At 39.4% G+C, this 13,233-nt stretch overlaps 1 protein-coding gene across 5 annotated transcripts in view; it reads left to right on the top strand.

Moving 5' to 3' along the window:
- Positions 1–13,233, top strand: part of cep112 (centrosomal protein 112) — a 98,587-nt gene that overhangs the window by 15,180 nt on the left and 70,174 nt on the right. The window contains exons 7-12 of one of the 5 annotated variants that reach the window (XM_034893974.1): positions 1,824–1,871; positions 1,988–2,062; positions 8,001–8,087; positions 11,713–11,812; positions 12,239–12,357; positions 12,871–13,014. In XM_034893974.1, the coding sequence (XP_034749865.1) occupies positions 1,824–1,871; positions 1,988–2,062; positions 8,001–8,087; positions 11,713–11,812; positions 12,239–12,357; positions 12,871–13,014 (573 nt within the window). Of the gene's footprint in view, positions 1–1,823; positions 1,872–1,987; positions 2,075–8,000; positions 8,088–11,712; positions 11,813–12,238; positions 12,358–12,870; positions 13,015–13,233 lie in introns of all 5 variants that reach the window. The other 4 variants (XM_034893973.1, XM_034893976.1, XM_034893975.1 and 1 more) reach the window with 4 other exon arrangements.

The raw sequence follows: 13,233 nt of genomic DNA, 5'->3' as shown, positions 1-13,233 counted from the left end.
GAGTTATTATCTAATCGGAGTTGAGTGTTACAGGCATTGAAGTGCAGCATACACTGACCCATTATGTAGAGGAAAAAAGGCATTCAAAGAGAAAATTGCGTAAAAAACCTGGCCTATTTTGTTATGGAGAATTCCATGGTATTCCCTACCACTTGGCGGTCCTGTTGCCTGTGGTTAGATGGGTGTGCTGACGGTTTGCTCAATGCTAGTCTTAAACTAGGAAGCTATCAATCACCGAGTGTTTGTTTGGCTGGAGTGTAAGGCCTTGTGTTGTGGAGTGTTGTTCCTCTTTTGTGTCGGTCCATCCATCCATGTCAGCTTCCAATGACACAGGACGCTGTGCCAGCTGTGAGGCTGGACAAACATGAGCACACTGGAGCATGTGTGTGGGCACGCAGAATAAGATTGTGGATAGGCATACGTGTGCACCATATCCAAGTTTAGTATCCCACTGTGCCAGCATTACACCACAGCATTTAGTCTACATGTCTTCCTTGCCCTGTGGGCCATGCTCAATCAAATCTGATGACTGGCTGTCTGTGGTTATAAAAAGAAATCCCATTCTTGTTTTCAGCCTAGGCTCTAGCTTAGAAGGATATTGATTGATTCATCATTTGGTAAATATGGATAATTCTTTTAAGCCAGTGCCAAATATAAGTAGCAGTTCATCACACATCATGGCACCCACCATTGATGCTGCTCTATGGAGACTACAGGTTACACTTGTGCATGTGTTTCTCTGTGTGCATGTATTACAGTTTACAGCAAATGTGATTGTAGTTAAGCTGGATGTCTCCTTTTGTTGAGAGTTTACAGAACATCAGCTAACAAAATGTCTGACCTGTTTTACCTGCATCAAGACTCACCAAGTCAAAATGCAAAGCTGCTTTTATCTATTTCCTTTTACTGGCTCACCCTGAAGCAACAGACTGTGACTTTAGCCTTGTACAATACTTGACAAACTATTTTAGTCCCAAGCTTTGAGGCTCTTTCAGGTTCTGTTGTCTCATCTTCCTTTCATTCTGGATCTACTCCATCAGAGTTGTGCATTAAATCCTTTTTCTTAATTTGTTTTACCAATCAGAGTCCCCTCTTCTTCCTCCTTGTTCTCCTCCTTCATCCCCATGTTGAAGAGATTTGCAACAGAACTGTTTACAGGGCGTCATTGCTGTCATCTCCAAAGTCAGCTCCACTGCTTTAAAAGGCTGTGAACTTGCTGTTAGTTACTGTAGCAACCTCTATAGACAGCCTAAGTGCATGAGAGAGACACACTATGGAATGGTACGATGGTGTGAGTTCACAGGAAAATAATGAGGTCATGAGTGGGAAGGAAAATAGCAGTTCGTCAACACAGTGTTTTTTGCAGTTTGTGTCACAGTTAGTGAGATGCATTATTATACTGCTGCAGAGTCATTTGGACTGTGACCCTATTATTCCTATTATAATCAAAGGACACGCCCTGTCAGTGTTTGGCAAGGATATATACACATGTCTCTATGTGATGGTAAACGGACCAGGGATAGCTTACAGATTAGTGGTCCTGAGTGTTGACAAAAGGGCTGTGTTAGGACAGCAAAGAGGGACTGAGAGCGGAAACGGAGCCGGCCACACACACAATGCCTTGAAGTAGCCTGACGCATTCTGTCTTTCTAAACTGACAAGAGTTGACGGGAGAGACTCTAGCCACAGCACAGAGCTTTTGATGTGTTTCCCGCATTGTTTATGACAAACTGAGGGTGGCGGTTAGATTGGTGTAGTGGTAAGCTTTGTTTGGAGAAGAAGAAAGAAAAGAGAGGTTAAAGTTTTTCTATTTACTTTTTCAGATTGAAAACCCCAGGTATTTGCGACAAAACCCCATCCCATTGTCTCCGGTAAGTTGTCAAGGGGTCTTTTGTGTTTTTTAAAAAATTGTTCTATAAACAAACGTTCTCTCTGTGAACTCCTCAGTCACCTCATCACGTAATCTTGCTCCTCTTTATCTCTTTAGATTTTCAAATCAAGCTTTGGGAGGAACAACACCCATGCCGATGATCAGGGCCCGCACCTTCTACAGGGCAAGGAGGTATACACCACAGGAAGAGCCTTTAGTATAGTCCAACAGTACCTGAGAGTTGTGATAAAAATCAGAATTATTTCAATCCTTCTCTTTGGATATTAAAAGGCAGTATTTAATATTTTAGATACTGCCCTTCATGTCCATTCCAGTAAGCCTAATCCCTTGCTACAGTGCTTACTGTTCAGTATGCTCACAGTATTTGTATAGACGCAAGTGTTGAACTCTTACAAAAGCTAAAGCTCCCCTGACTGCTTTATGGCCCCCATAGCCATGTACATACATCTTTGTGCATAGTTTGTATTGTTGCAATGGCCGAGGTGAGCTTTCCTCTTAGAAGACAAAAATAATGCTGGCTCCCAGTGATGACAATTTTTTTCTTATGTGGATTTAAGCTGAAAATCCCATTCTGAAGGCATGCTTTGAAGTCCCCTCTGCCCCTCCCCACCGTCGGCCTTTGCCCGCACTGTTAAATATAATACTAAACATGACTTGGCTGTAATAGCCGTGGCTTTTCATGTCTGCTTAGGGAAAGTGCTCCACTCAGTTAGATTGGCTTCACCAGGAGAGGGCAGAGAGAAAGGATAAGGATGTGAGACGTGATCGACAATAATGGTCTTTGGTATTGATCTGTCGTAACAAAGATCTGTTTGTAATTCACATGCGTGGACGCACACACTTCCCCATACACATCCGCCCAATCAGTACCATGGGTTGATATTGAATGTAGCAACATCTATCACCAATACAAAGACATTAAAGCATAGTCCAATGCTTTTTGATCCTTCCTCAGACTGGCTGACTGGCTACATGCAGCTGTGTTTGGTGGGCATATAAATGCTTCACATCTCAGAAGACCATATTAATCCTCCACACACTTTACTTTGATACACAGAGTTACCTGTTAAATATACATATGCAATAATTCAATGCCTTGCCTTGCCTAATAATCAGTTAATCAGAGGCTTGTATGTTGTTGTTGAATGGTCATTTTTGTGGCTGTAGGTGATGGTATTTTTTTTTTTTTACATTTGAGAATTAAGAATATGTTGTCCCCCTTGTGTACGCAGGTAGTAAGTATAATGGAAAAAGTACCATTCAGATTCAGTTTGTTGGTGGTCTTTAATAAGAGCATAATGTTTTATAAGAGAAGCTGTAGGAAACTGAACAGGCATGTCCTTTCCACTGAGGCCAGAATGCAGTCTCAATATGGAAACCAGTTCAAATTCACAGAGAAACACTTGGAGGGACACAGTGGGAAATGAGAGTAAATGGTGTTGAGCTAGGGATTTTTCCCCACGGTGCTTAGGTTTGTGTTGTTTGCATACTGTAGCCAATATATTATGTTTCTGTTTTTTTCTGTCATATAAAGGTGACTTTTTTTAATAGAATGAAAATAAGCTGTAGGGAATACATGAGGAAATAGTAGAATGTATGAAAATGCATTCTAAAAGAGACTATTAAAAGATATATTGTGTGTGTTGTGGCCTTACCCTCTATTTCTCCAAGGCTTCTGGAAGTCACTGCCAACAGACTGTTGTGCTTTTTTCGCTGTGTTAGTGGCATGTTGCTACTGATGGCCATTATCTCAGGATTATCTTATCTACTGGATTGATTGCCATGAAGTTGTGTACAGACATTCAATGTTCCCAGAGGATGAATCGTATTGATTTATTTCATTTTAGCGTCACCAGCAGATCAAAGTTTTCACTTATGCTGCAAAATATCTCATTAACTGGACGGATTGTCAAAATAAATTGGTACAGACATGATTCCCAGACAACGCATCGTACTGTTTTTGTTAATCCTTTGACTTCTTCCTCTTTCGCCACCATGAGATTGGCAATTGTATTGTTTAGCTAAATATCTTAGAACCTGTTGGATGGATTGCCATAAGATTTGCTGCATGCATGCATGTCTCCCTGTGGATAAATTGTCAGTAAATCACAGTGGTGATCCCTTAACTTTTAATCTAAGAATAATCGGTTTTTCAAATTTCAAGTTGTTCAATATTTGACATGGCATTCCCATTAGCCACATGCAGAACCTTCTCTTGAACTCTATACATTGCCCCTATGTATCCCTGATTCCCATTATGAGGGCCGGAGTACTCCCCTTTGACTATACGCTCTGTCATGTGAAAGAGGAATCATGAGAGATCGAGGGTTTATGACATGCTTTTGTCAAAACCCTTTTTCTTTTAGCTTTTTTTTATTAAGATGCCCCTACTGACGATGTGTCTTGCACCCCCATCAGCGGTTTAAAGAGTGTTAGGTTGATTTAAGGAACTTGGAACCACAAAGGATACATTTGTGGTCACAAACACACACCCACACACAGTATTTTCACTCAGTCACTCAATCACCAATCCCACAATAACTGTATGATCCTAAACAACGACATAAGCTTTCCTGCAGAACCAGTTAAGCCTTGTCCAACTCTGCCATTACATGGCTGTACAGGCCCAGTCTATTAAATCACAGTGACATCACTTCCCTTTTATCCCAAAAGCCTAGTTGAAAATTTACCCAGGTTTAAAGTGTTATACACGCCACCTGTCATTAAGCTGGCGGCAGCTTAACGAAAATCTCAGCTTTCTCTCCAAACTCCTCCTCCAGCTAAGCTACCAACTGCATTGATACGGGTGCTGACTGCTCTTTTAAGAATGGAACAGTGAGTCCAAGCTGAGAAACTTCACCCGCCATCAGACGTTGCTTTGAGTCATTTAGCTTATACAGTGTGTTTTCTTATGGGTGAGTTGTAGAAAATGTCTGGCAAAGCAACGGAGTCCTGCTAATCCTTTAGCACATCCTAGAAGTGCTCAGCATTATGAGGGCCGGGTCTTTGTTTGGAAATTCAATTAAATGGTTACCAATGAATTGAGTTTGAAGTGAGTGTGCATGCTGTCTTTAAACTAACCCCTTGGTACTTGACCTGAGGAATTGTTGGAGTAGGCACAGCGCGTTAGATGAGTGTATTTGTGTCAAGCAGTCACACTCTCATGGTCACAAGCCCCTGACCATTCCATTGCTCTCTGTTGCCATAATGATGCAGTCTCTGTAATCTAAGGATCCTCTGGGATGGAGTTTGAGTTTACAGCCTGTGATTTAGAGGGCCATAGTTTTTCTTATCTGACCACAAAGAGGTGCGAGCTAGTGAGCCAGTTTAAAGGAGACCAGACTGCTTCAGGCTGAGAGACATGAGGGACCAACATGGTTCCATAACGATAAAGTCACTAATAATAATAATCTGTTTGCTTACTCTGTGTCTGGAACTAACTGTCTCTAAAACTATAAGGTTCTCACATGTCAGAGAGCCAGAGGTTTTCTTGTCACCTATCTGGATAGACTTAACTTCTTGTGGAAGTGACATCTCCAGTAGCTGCTCCTCAGTAGATAGCAGAATGCTGCATACCAACTATCCTTGAGCATCTGTGTTTACTGAGGATGAAAGACGCACGAGGACATTGTACATCTCAAGCAAGGAGGAGATGCAAAAACGCAACCTTGCTTTGTGAAGCCCAAACAGTTAGCAGACGATTTGTGAACACATCCTTCTGAGGGAGAAGGCCTTGACCCCCGCGCCGGATTTGAGAGCAAAAATAGCAACTGTTTCCGTCTTCTCCTCGCATGCCTTCTCTCATATACCCCCACCACCGCTCGTGCCCCCCCCCCCTTCCTATTTCCTCCTACCCTCTCATCCTTTCAAGAGCGAAGTGTCAAAAAAACATGGCATCTTACAGCGCTCGCTACATCTCTGAAGAAGAGAAGAGAGAAAAAAGCCGTACCACCCAGTCGGGCTGATTGAAGGCATCACAGACGCCTTAGGTGTACGACATTCTTCCTCCTCCTTCCTTCACTGACGACTTTATAAACAAGTTTCAAACGCCCCTGATCTGGTTTGACAAACTTTCTCCAAAGAGCATTTGAAGAGAGGATGAGAAAGTGACACCCCACGTGTTTTGTTTTTTGTTTTTTTTGGGGGGCGCCGGCAGAATCAGGTCTCCACTTACTCCTCTGCTTTTCTATCACTGCCATCTCTTTCTTTCACTTTCTTTTGCTTTTCCCTTTCTACTCTGAAAGGTCTCCTGTGGTCCTCAAAATTGTACAATAAATGGTGGTAAATCAAGACGAAAGGCACAGTACAAAGAGAGAACAGAACGTTGTCAAGGTTACAGTATATGTATGCAATAATAAGTAGAGGCATTAGGAAGGCAATTTGATGCGCTTAGCTGCGCTTTTTTTTACTCAGAACGATCATCCAAAGTAAAGCGCTGACATCTGGAACAAAATCTAAACTTTGGGATTTATAGATTCCACCATTTTAGCCCCGACGCAGGGATACGTATTTGTTCTCTAACATCCAGTGTTCTGTATTGTATTGCATCAATATTTATACACTTACCCATACTGTAATTGAATCATATTTTTATTCAAGCCATCATCACAGCCACAAAGAGAAGGTCTAATGTGGTTTGATTGTGCCAAGCAATGTCGTGGGAATGTTCTTAATTGTTTTAATGTCTAGGAAAAAAACAGAGCTAGCCTCGGGAGGTTCACACACACAACAACACATTTTTAGAGGAAGAACATTGTCACCCTGCTCTAGGGTTGATTAAGAAACCAGAACAGACAGTGATTAAGCATGAGTGACATCAAAGTGAATGGCCAGTCATCTTTCTGTCAAAGCTTGTCATGTGTTGTGTGTATGTCTGCGGAGACATTGTGTGTGTAGTGTGTGGTAATTGAACTAGGAAGAGTTGTTAGAAAATGTTGAAGAAACAAATTATTTTAATAAGCAACTGCTCTTTTTCAAAAAAGAAATGATAATCAAAAATTACAATTAAAAAAAGTTGGATTGCAAAATATAGTAATATAAATGCAATATCTATATTATGTCATATATAATGTAGTATACAGTATATAAATACAGTGGTGCTCACGTCTACTCAAGCTATACGGCTTTGTCAATAAAAACCCTAATGACCTATTCTCCTATGGTGTTTTTATACAAAATCATTAATGGTGATTTGTCAGATTAGTCATTTGTTATTACTAAAAAAAATCATCACAACTGGCAATTTTTCTAAGAAATCCTGTGACTAACAGATAGTTAAGAACTTGACTGAAGACAGACACAACAGCCCTGTGAGGCTGTAATGCTGTTTATAAATTTTCAATTATATACAGAGCCTTACCATTAACAGGGCAAAAACAAATTAACTTTCACTGAGGGTATTCCTGAGAAGGAACATGTTTTCATGTAAAATAAAAAGGGGGTTATCTTTACAGATTTGAGAACTGTAGCATGGCATATCATTAATCTTTGACATAACATTACACTCATACATTTAAAAAAAAAAAAAAAAATATATATATATATATGTATATATATATGTATATGTATATATATATGTATATATATATATATATATATATATATATATATATATATATATATATATATATATATATATGTATATATATGTATATATATAAATGTATATATATATATGATATAACGCACACAGTTGAGTGCATCTTTGCTTCACACTGTTTTTTGAAGCTCTGCACACAGACAAATGATTTTAAATTGTAATATGGTTTATTTCATCATCAGCTGCCTTTGTGTGCAAGACAGGACACACTGTATCTTCTTTTATTCAGATTTATATCTGTTATCCTGTCACTCTACACGTTTTTTTCCCCCCTAAGGCATGTGTCTAACAAAAGTTAGGACAAAGATCTCAATGTGTCCAGAGAATAAAACTTGTTACTTGTGCTGTCTGGTAATAACTTATATTTTAGCCCTCAAGCAGATATCTTTTTAATATATCTTTCCAACTTTATTTCATAGGTAGACAAACAAACCAAGACTAGAGAGTCTAATGTGCTCGAGAAAGCCATTGTTTTACATTTATGACCTTTGGTCTTCTATGTGTTTCCAGACTGATATGAAGATCAAAGTTCTGGAGTCTAAGCACCAGGAGGAGAAACTGAAGATGCAGCAGAGACACGATGCAGATGTTGAGAAAGTAAGAATCAAAACTAAAAGGTTGTAAACACTCATTCTATCACCAGAATTTAACCAACACAATATGCTGTCATTTCTGGCTCTTTTTTCTAGCATATGAGAAAATGTACTAATGTCACTAATTTGAGGACTTCAAATGGTTGCAGTTTTCTAGAATAAAACTAAACTATTTAGTGTCAAATCATAATCAATTCTGTTATCTCTTACAATCATGAATGCGTGTAAATCTAAAGGAAAACCATCAGATCTAGACTTATATGGATTCAATTAGTCTACCACAGATGATGTATAACGCACAACCAAGGTCCTATAGTGCTATATGCTGTATTCTTTGTGCATGACCCAACATTGAATTGGTAGTTTGACTGTGTCTTTGCAAACACTTTTCTTCTGGAGTAAGCTGCCCAGTCAGTCCACGAGAGAAGGGCGTAGTCTGACCATGGCTGCTTTTCTAATGCTTGTTTTTGTTTGCCATTGGCATGAAAGAACTCAGTTTTAAGTGAAAACTGAACCAGTTGTGGTCGAATTTCCAATTTATAACAAGTTGGTTGTAGAATCCTCTTAATTCCACATATATTATGAACACATAAAATGAGTTTCGAACAAGTTTATCATTTCTCCTGTTGACACTGGGCTGGCAGATCTGTTAACTTCCGTTACAATGCCAATAATTGACTCTTGATTCCCTTTGGTGGCTAATGAAAAGGAAAGGAATGAGCTGCTCCTCTTCTCATCGCCCCACACCACAAATAATCAGCTTTTCAAAGCTCTTTGTCAGCTGGTGAAAATCACGGTAAAGCTGGTTTATTTCACACTTAGTGCCCATCAGTTAGGCTGCGGATCCAGCACCTGGGATCTGTCACGTCCTTGGTATGACTTTCCTTTGGTGCCACAGAAGCTTTTAATAAAAGAAACAAACACTTCAGTTTTCCTCCACTTTAAGGTGCCCGTTGCTTCTTTATGTTTGACAAGAGACAGGATGACAGCTCGCTCTCTCTCCCTCTCTTTAATTTCATACTGATTGCGAGTTATGTCCGATTTAATTTCCTCAGAATTTTACCCAGTAGTCCCGCTAATGGCTTCAAAGGGGAGTGATTCAGAGGTGCACTCTGACGAGCCTGATGGAAGGTGGCCAAGCTAGGTTTAGTTTTAATTAGTTTCCTTATGAATAATGTATATGCCATATATATATATATATATATATATATATATATATATATATATATATATATATATATATATATATATATATATATAAATAAATAACAGAACAGGCCCAAATGTCGTATGCTAATGGTTGTGGATCAGTACTGTGTACAGTTCTAAAATATGTAATAAATTTAGGTGAAAAAGCACATCTTTATGTTCTTAATCTAAACATGCCACCCCCACCCCTTCTCCACACAGTTGCTTTTAGCCAAGGAGGACAATGAGGATTAGAAAAAATGATGGACTCTTGACTCAATTTTCTGCAGGCAAAAGTCGCTGGATGACACCAGTTTCTAAACATAACCATACGGTGAAATACAGAGAGTTTTGTGGAGCTGATCTTTATTAGCTTAGTATCAACTCTTTTGGCAATAATTTAAATGTCACGGAAGTTCATTAATATAAAAACGTTATGCACTAAAGCTTTAACACTAGACCACAGTGTACACCAGGAGACAATAGATGGTGAATAATAAACTGTATTTTTTTTAATACCATTTTGATTAATTTATATTTGTGTTTTTGTTGTGGAATTAGTTCCTCGGTATATAAAAGGGGGGATACTCAGGTTCTAACTTCAAATTTTGTAGGTGTGTTCAGTCCATTCACTGTTGATATTGGTTAAAGTCATGGACAGCCAAGCTGGATTCCCCCTACATTAGGATGTCTTATAAAAGCCTAAAATGGGCTTACTAAAAGCTGTCATTTCCCACCTTCTAGTGCACTCTCGCTAGACCTAACACTGTGTCACCGCCTTGCTTGGTGGACTCCTAAAAAACAATCTCAATGGCCCGGCAAAATGGAAAACATTGAGTGATCCCTAAATGTTAGTTGAACTTTGCCCCATCCGCCCCATCCTCCTTTCATCTACCCCGTCCTATTCACACAGCGAGGATGACAGGCTTGGCGACTAAGTGCACTTGGATAGAACAAAATGCTAGAAAGATAAAGTCTTATGGGCTTTGGGACGGTTCTTGACGGAAAAATAACCACTCTTACTTTCTGCCATTTTAGACACAAAATCATAGCATCATCTGTTGTTGGACCAGTCTCTCTTGTTCTGTCATGTTAATTGGATGTGAAGTACTATTTATTTATTTATAAATATATAGATACATACACACCCACACGTCTATACACATATATGTGTTTGTTTGTGTATATATACATATGTGTGTGTATGTATGTATATATAATATATTTTTTTATTATTTTATATATATATATATATATATATATATATATATATATATATTCTTAATTTGTTTACAACCTGTTAGAAAATACCTTCTAGTAGTACTAGTACCTTCTACCATAACAGGCAGTAGATACAATATATATACACCTTCTTTCTCAATATAGAGAGTACTAGACTGATACTGGAGCTCCAGCTCTCCGTGGCCTTATTTAACTAATTGCTCACAGATGGCAGCACCAAGCAGATGCATTTACTTCATCACACCTCAGCACAGGTGGTTCACTCAGGTGGCGTTTTACTCAGTTAGCCTGGAGCCCTTCTAGGATTAGATAGGCATGTAGAAGAAGAGGTCCTGTCAGGTCATACAGTAAATATTTTGTACAAACTGTTTCATCTTCCTTTAACTAACATTTTAAATCTGTGTTTTTTTTTTTTTTAATGATCACAATTGAGAATAAAGGGCTGTTTTGTTGCAGTGTTTGCAAATCGCTGACGTAAATAATTCTTAAACAATAAATCATTGAAAACATTAATTATTTACATGTAGCATTATTAGGGCCTTTTTGAATAGACCTGCTACTCAATTTTAAGTTGCCCTGTGGGTTTTCTTTTCTGTGGGGGATTATTTTCAGTCAAATATTTTCATTATTTTGTATATCCTTGAGGCTGTGAATCCTGCATTGTTTGCATTTGTTTACATACTACTTATTCCCTGTCTTGTTGGCACCTCACTGTTTTTTGGTGAGTTACCTATCTTTAGATCAATCAAAATCTAAAACCATTTCCAAGAATTCACTAGTGTGCATGCATCCTTGTGTGTGTGTGTGCACATGAACCGACAACGCAGGGACACACATGTAAAAACAATTCTCCAGACAACTAGTTGTCAGACACCTTTAAGAGTGGTTGCATGTTCCAATGCTATTCAGGGTTGATGTGTTACCTTCTTTTCATATTTGGTTCACAATTGGTACTTTTTAAATTGAAATGCGACTGAGGATCTTGAGCAGAAATTCAAAACTTTGCATGGAAAATGTGTCTGTTTGTAGCTTTAATAGTTACTGGTGAAAGTAAAACGCTTCAGGCAGACAAGGCACTTTAACAAGAACCTTCAGAATGTAAGCAAGTTATATTATATTAGCCATCATTTTACTCAGCTGTAAAAAAGCTGAATATTCGCCAGTATGTTTCAAAAACTGTCTTCCTCTCCCTTTCCTAGATTCTGGACCGAAAGAATGGCGAGATTGAGGAAATGAAGAGCATTTATCGGGCCAAGCAGAAGGAATCGGAGGAGATGATCCGTAAGCTGGAGAAGAAAGGTGAAAGGTCACAGGATTGCAGGGTTAACTGGAAGGATGTTTATACTAGTGTCTCTGAACACTCGGTGTAAAAGGCCTGAAAAGATACAATTCTACAAGAGACGGCGCTGGTGTAGGGTGACGCTCTCCAGCTGTGCTGCTGCTCAATGTAAATTTGAATTGCACTAGGTGTGCCTTTTTCTTCATGCTTAATTTCCTCTTCCCTGTTCCCATCTCACTCCTTGCCTCTCCGTTCTTTCATCTGTCTCTGATAGGATTTGATGAGCATATAAACTTTGCAAAGAGAAGCACTACTGGCCATCTGATAGAAGCAATATATTTATTGACATTGATTTTTCCTTTGTGTGTGTGTGTGCGCGTGCACGCGCACACCCTGAGGCAGGGCCTGACAGCTCTTTGTGTGTTTGTGTATGGGCTCTTCCACAGTTCAAAGTGTGCTGCGGGAATCCCAGGTCATCTGCGAGAGCAAAGAGAAGCAGATTGCTGAGTTGAAGAAGATGTCGGATCAGAGCACCGACTCCATGAAAAACGAGTGGGAGAAGAAGGTATGAGGACAAGTTGAAGGGTTTGGATATTCTGCAGCCTAACCCCTGTAAGCAGCCCTGAGACAGAGGAAGACTGTTTGATAGCATGAGACTAGCAGAATTTCCTGGAAGCAGACAGGCTCTCCTGCACTGTTGCACTGTTAGAAAAAAAATCTTTATTCTTTTCATGCTGTGCTTAAGTTTGTTTTTTTGGGGTTTTTTTTATTGCTGAAAAATGAATGGTCTCTGCCCTGGGTAAATTGTGTTCTCACTTCTGATGGCTCGAGCTAACTGATCTGTTGGAGCTCAATAAGATCCTCATGAAATGTCCACTCCTCTAACAAAGTTTCTCAGTGTAGAAAAAACAACTACTTAGTCATATAGATTTTGTTTCTTCCCCTTAATTAACTATTACGTTACATCCTTGAAGAAATAGATTTCATGAAAGAAAATATGATCAAAGAAATAAAGCAAGCAGTTGTGGAAATACAGGGAAAAAGTTCTGTGGCTGATAGTTATTCCGTGCACTTCCAGCTGCATGCTGCAGTGACAGAGGTGGAGCAGGAGAAGTTTGAGTTGCAGAAGAAGCACACTGAGAACATCCAGGAACTGCTGGAAGACACCAACCTAAGGCTGGCTAAGATGGAGGCTGAGTATAATGCTCGGTCGCAGGCAACTGTGAGTACAGAAATTGGCATTAAAGGCCCCATTGCATGAACATTTCACTTTATGAGCTTTTTTAACATTAATATGTGTTCCCCCAGCCTGCCTATGGTCCCCCGGTGGCTAGAAATGGCAATAGGTGTTAATTGAGCCCTGGGTATGATGGGCCGATCGGGAATCTTTCAAATCCTTCAAACAAGCAAAGTGGCAGTTGGTTAAGGCCGCACCCCCAGC

Source organism: Etheostoma cragini, chromosome 15, assembly GCF_013103735.1.
Source record: "Etheostoma cragini isolate CJK2018 chromosome 15, CSU_Ecrag_1.0, whole genome shotgun sequence".
Taxonomy (NCBI): Eukaryota; Metazoa; Chordata; class Actinopteri; order Perciformes; family Percidae; genus Etheostoma; species Etheostoma cragini.
Note: the sequence above shows the minus strand (reverse complement) of the source record. Positions and strands in the feature narration are given on the sequence as shown.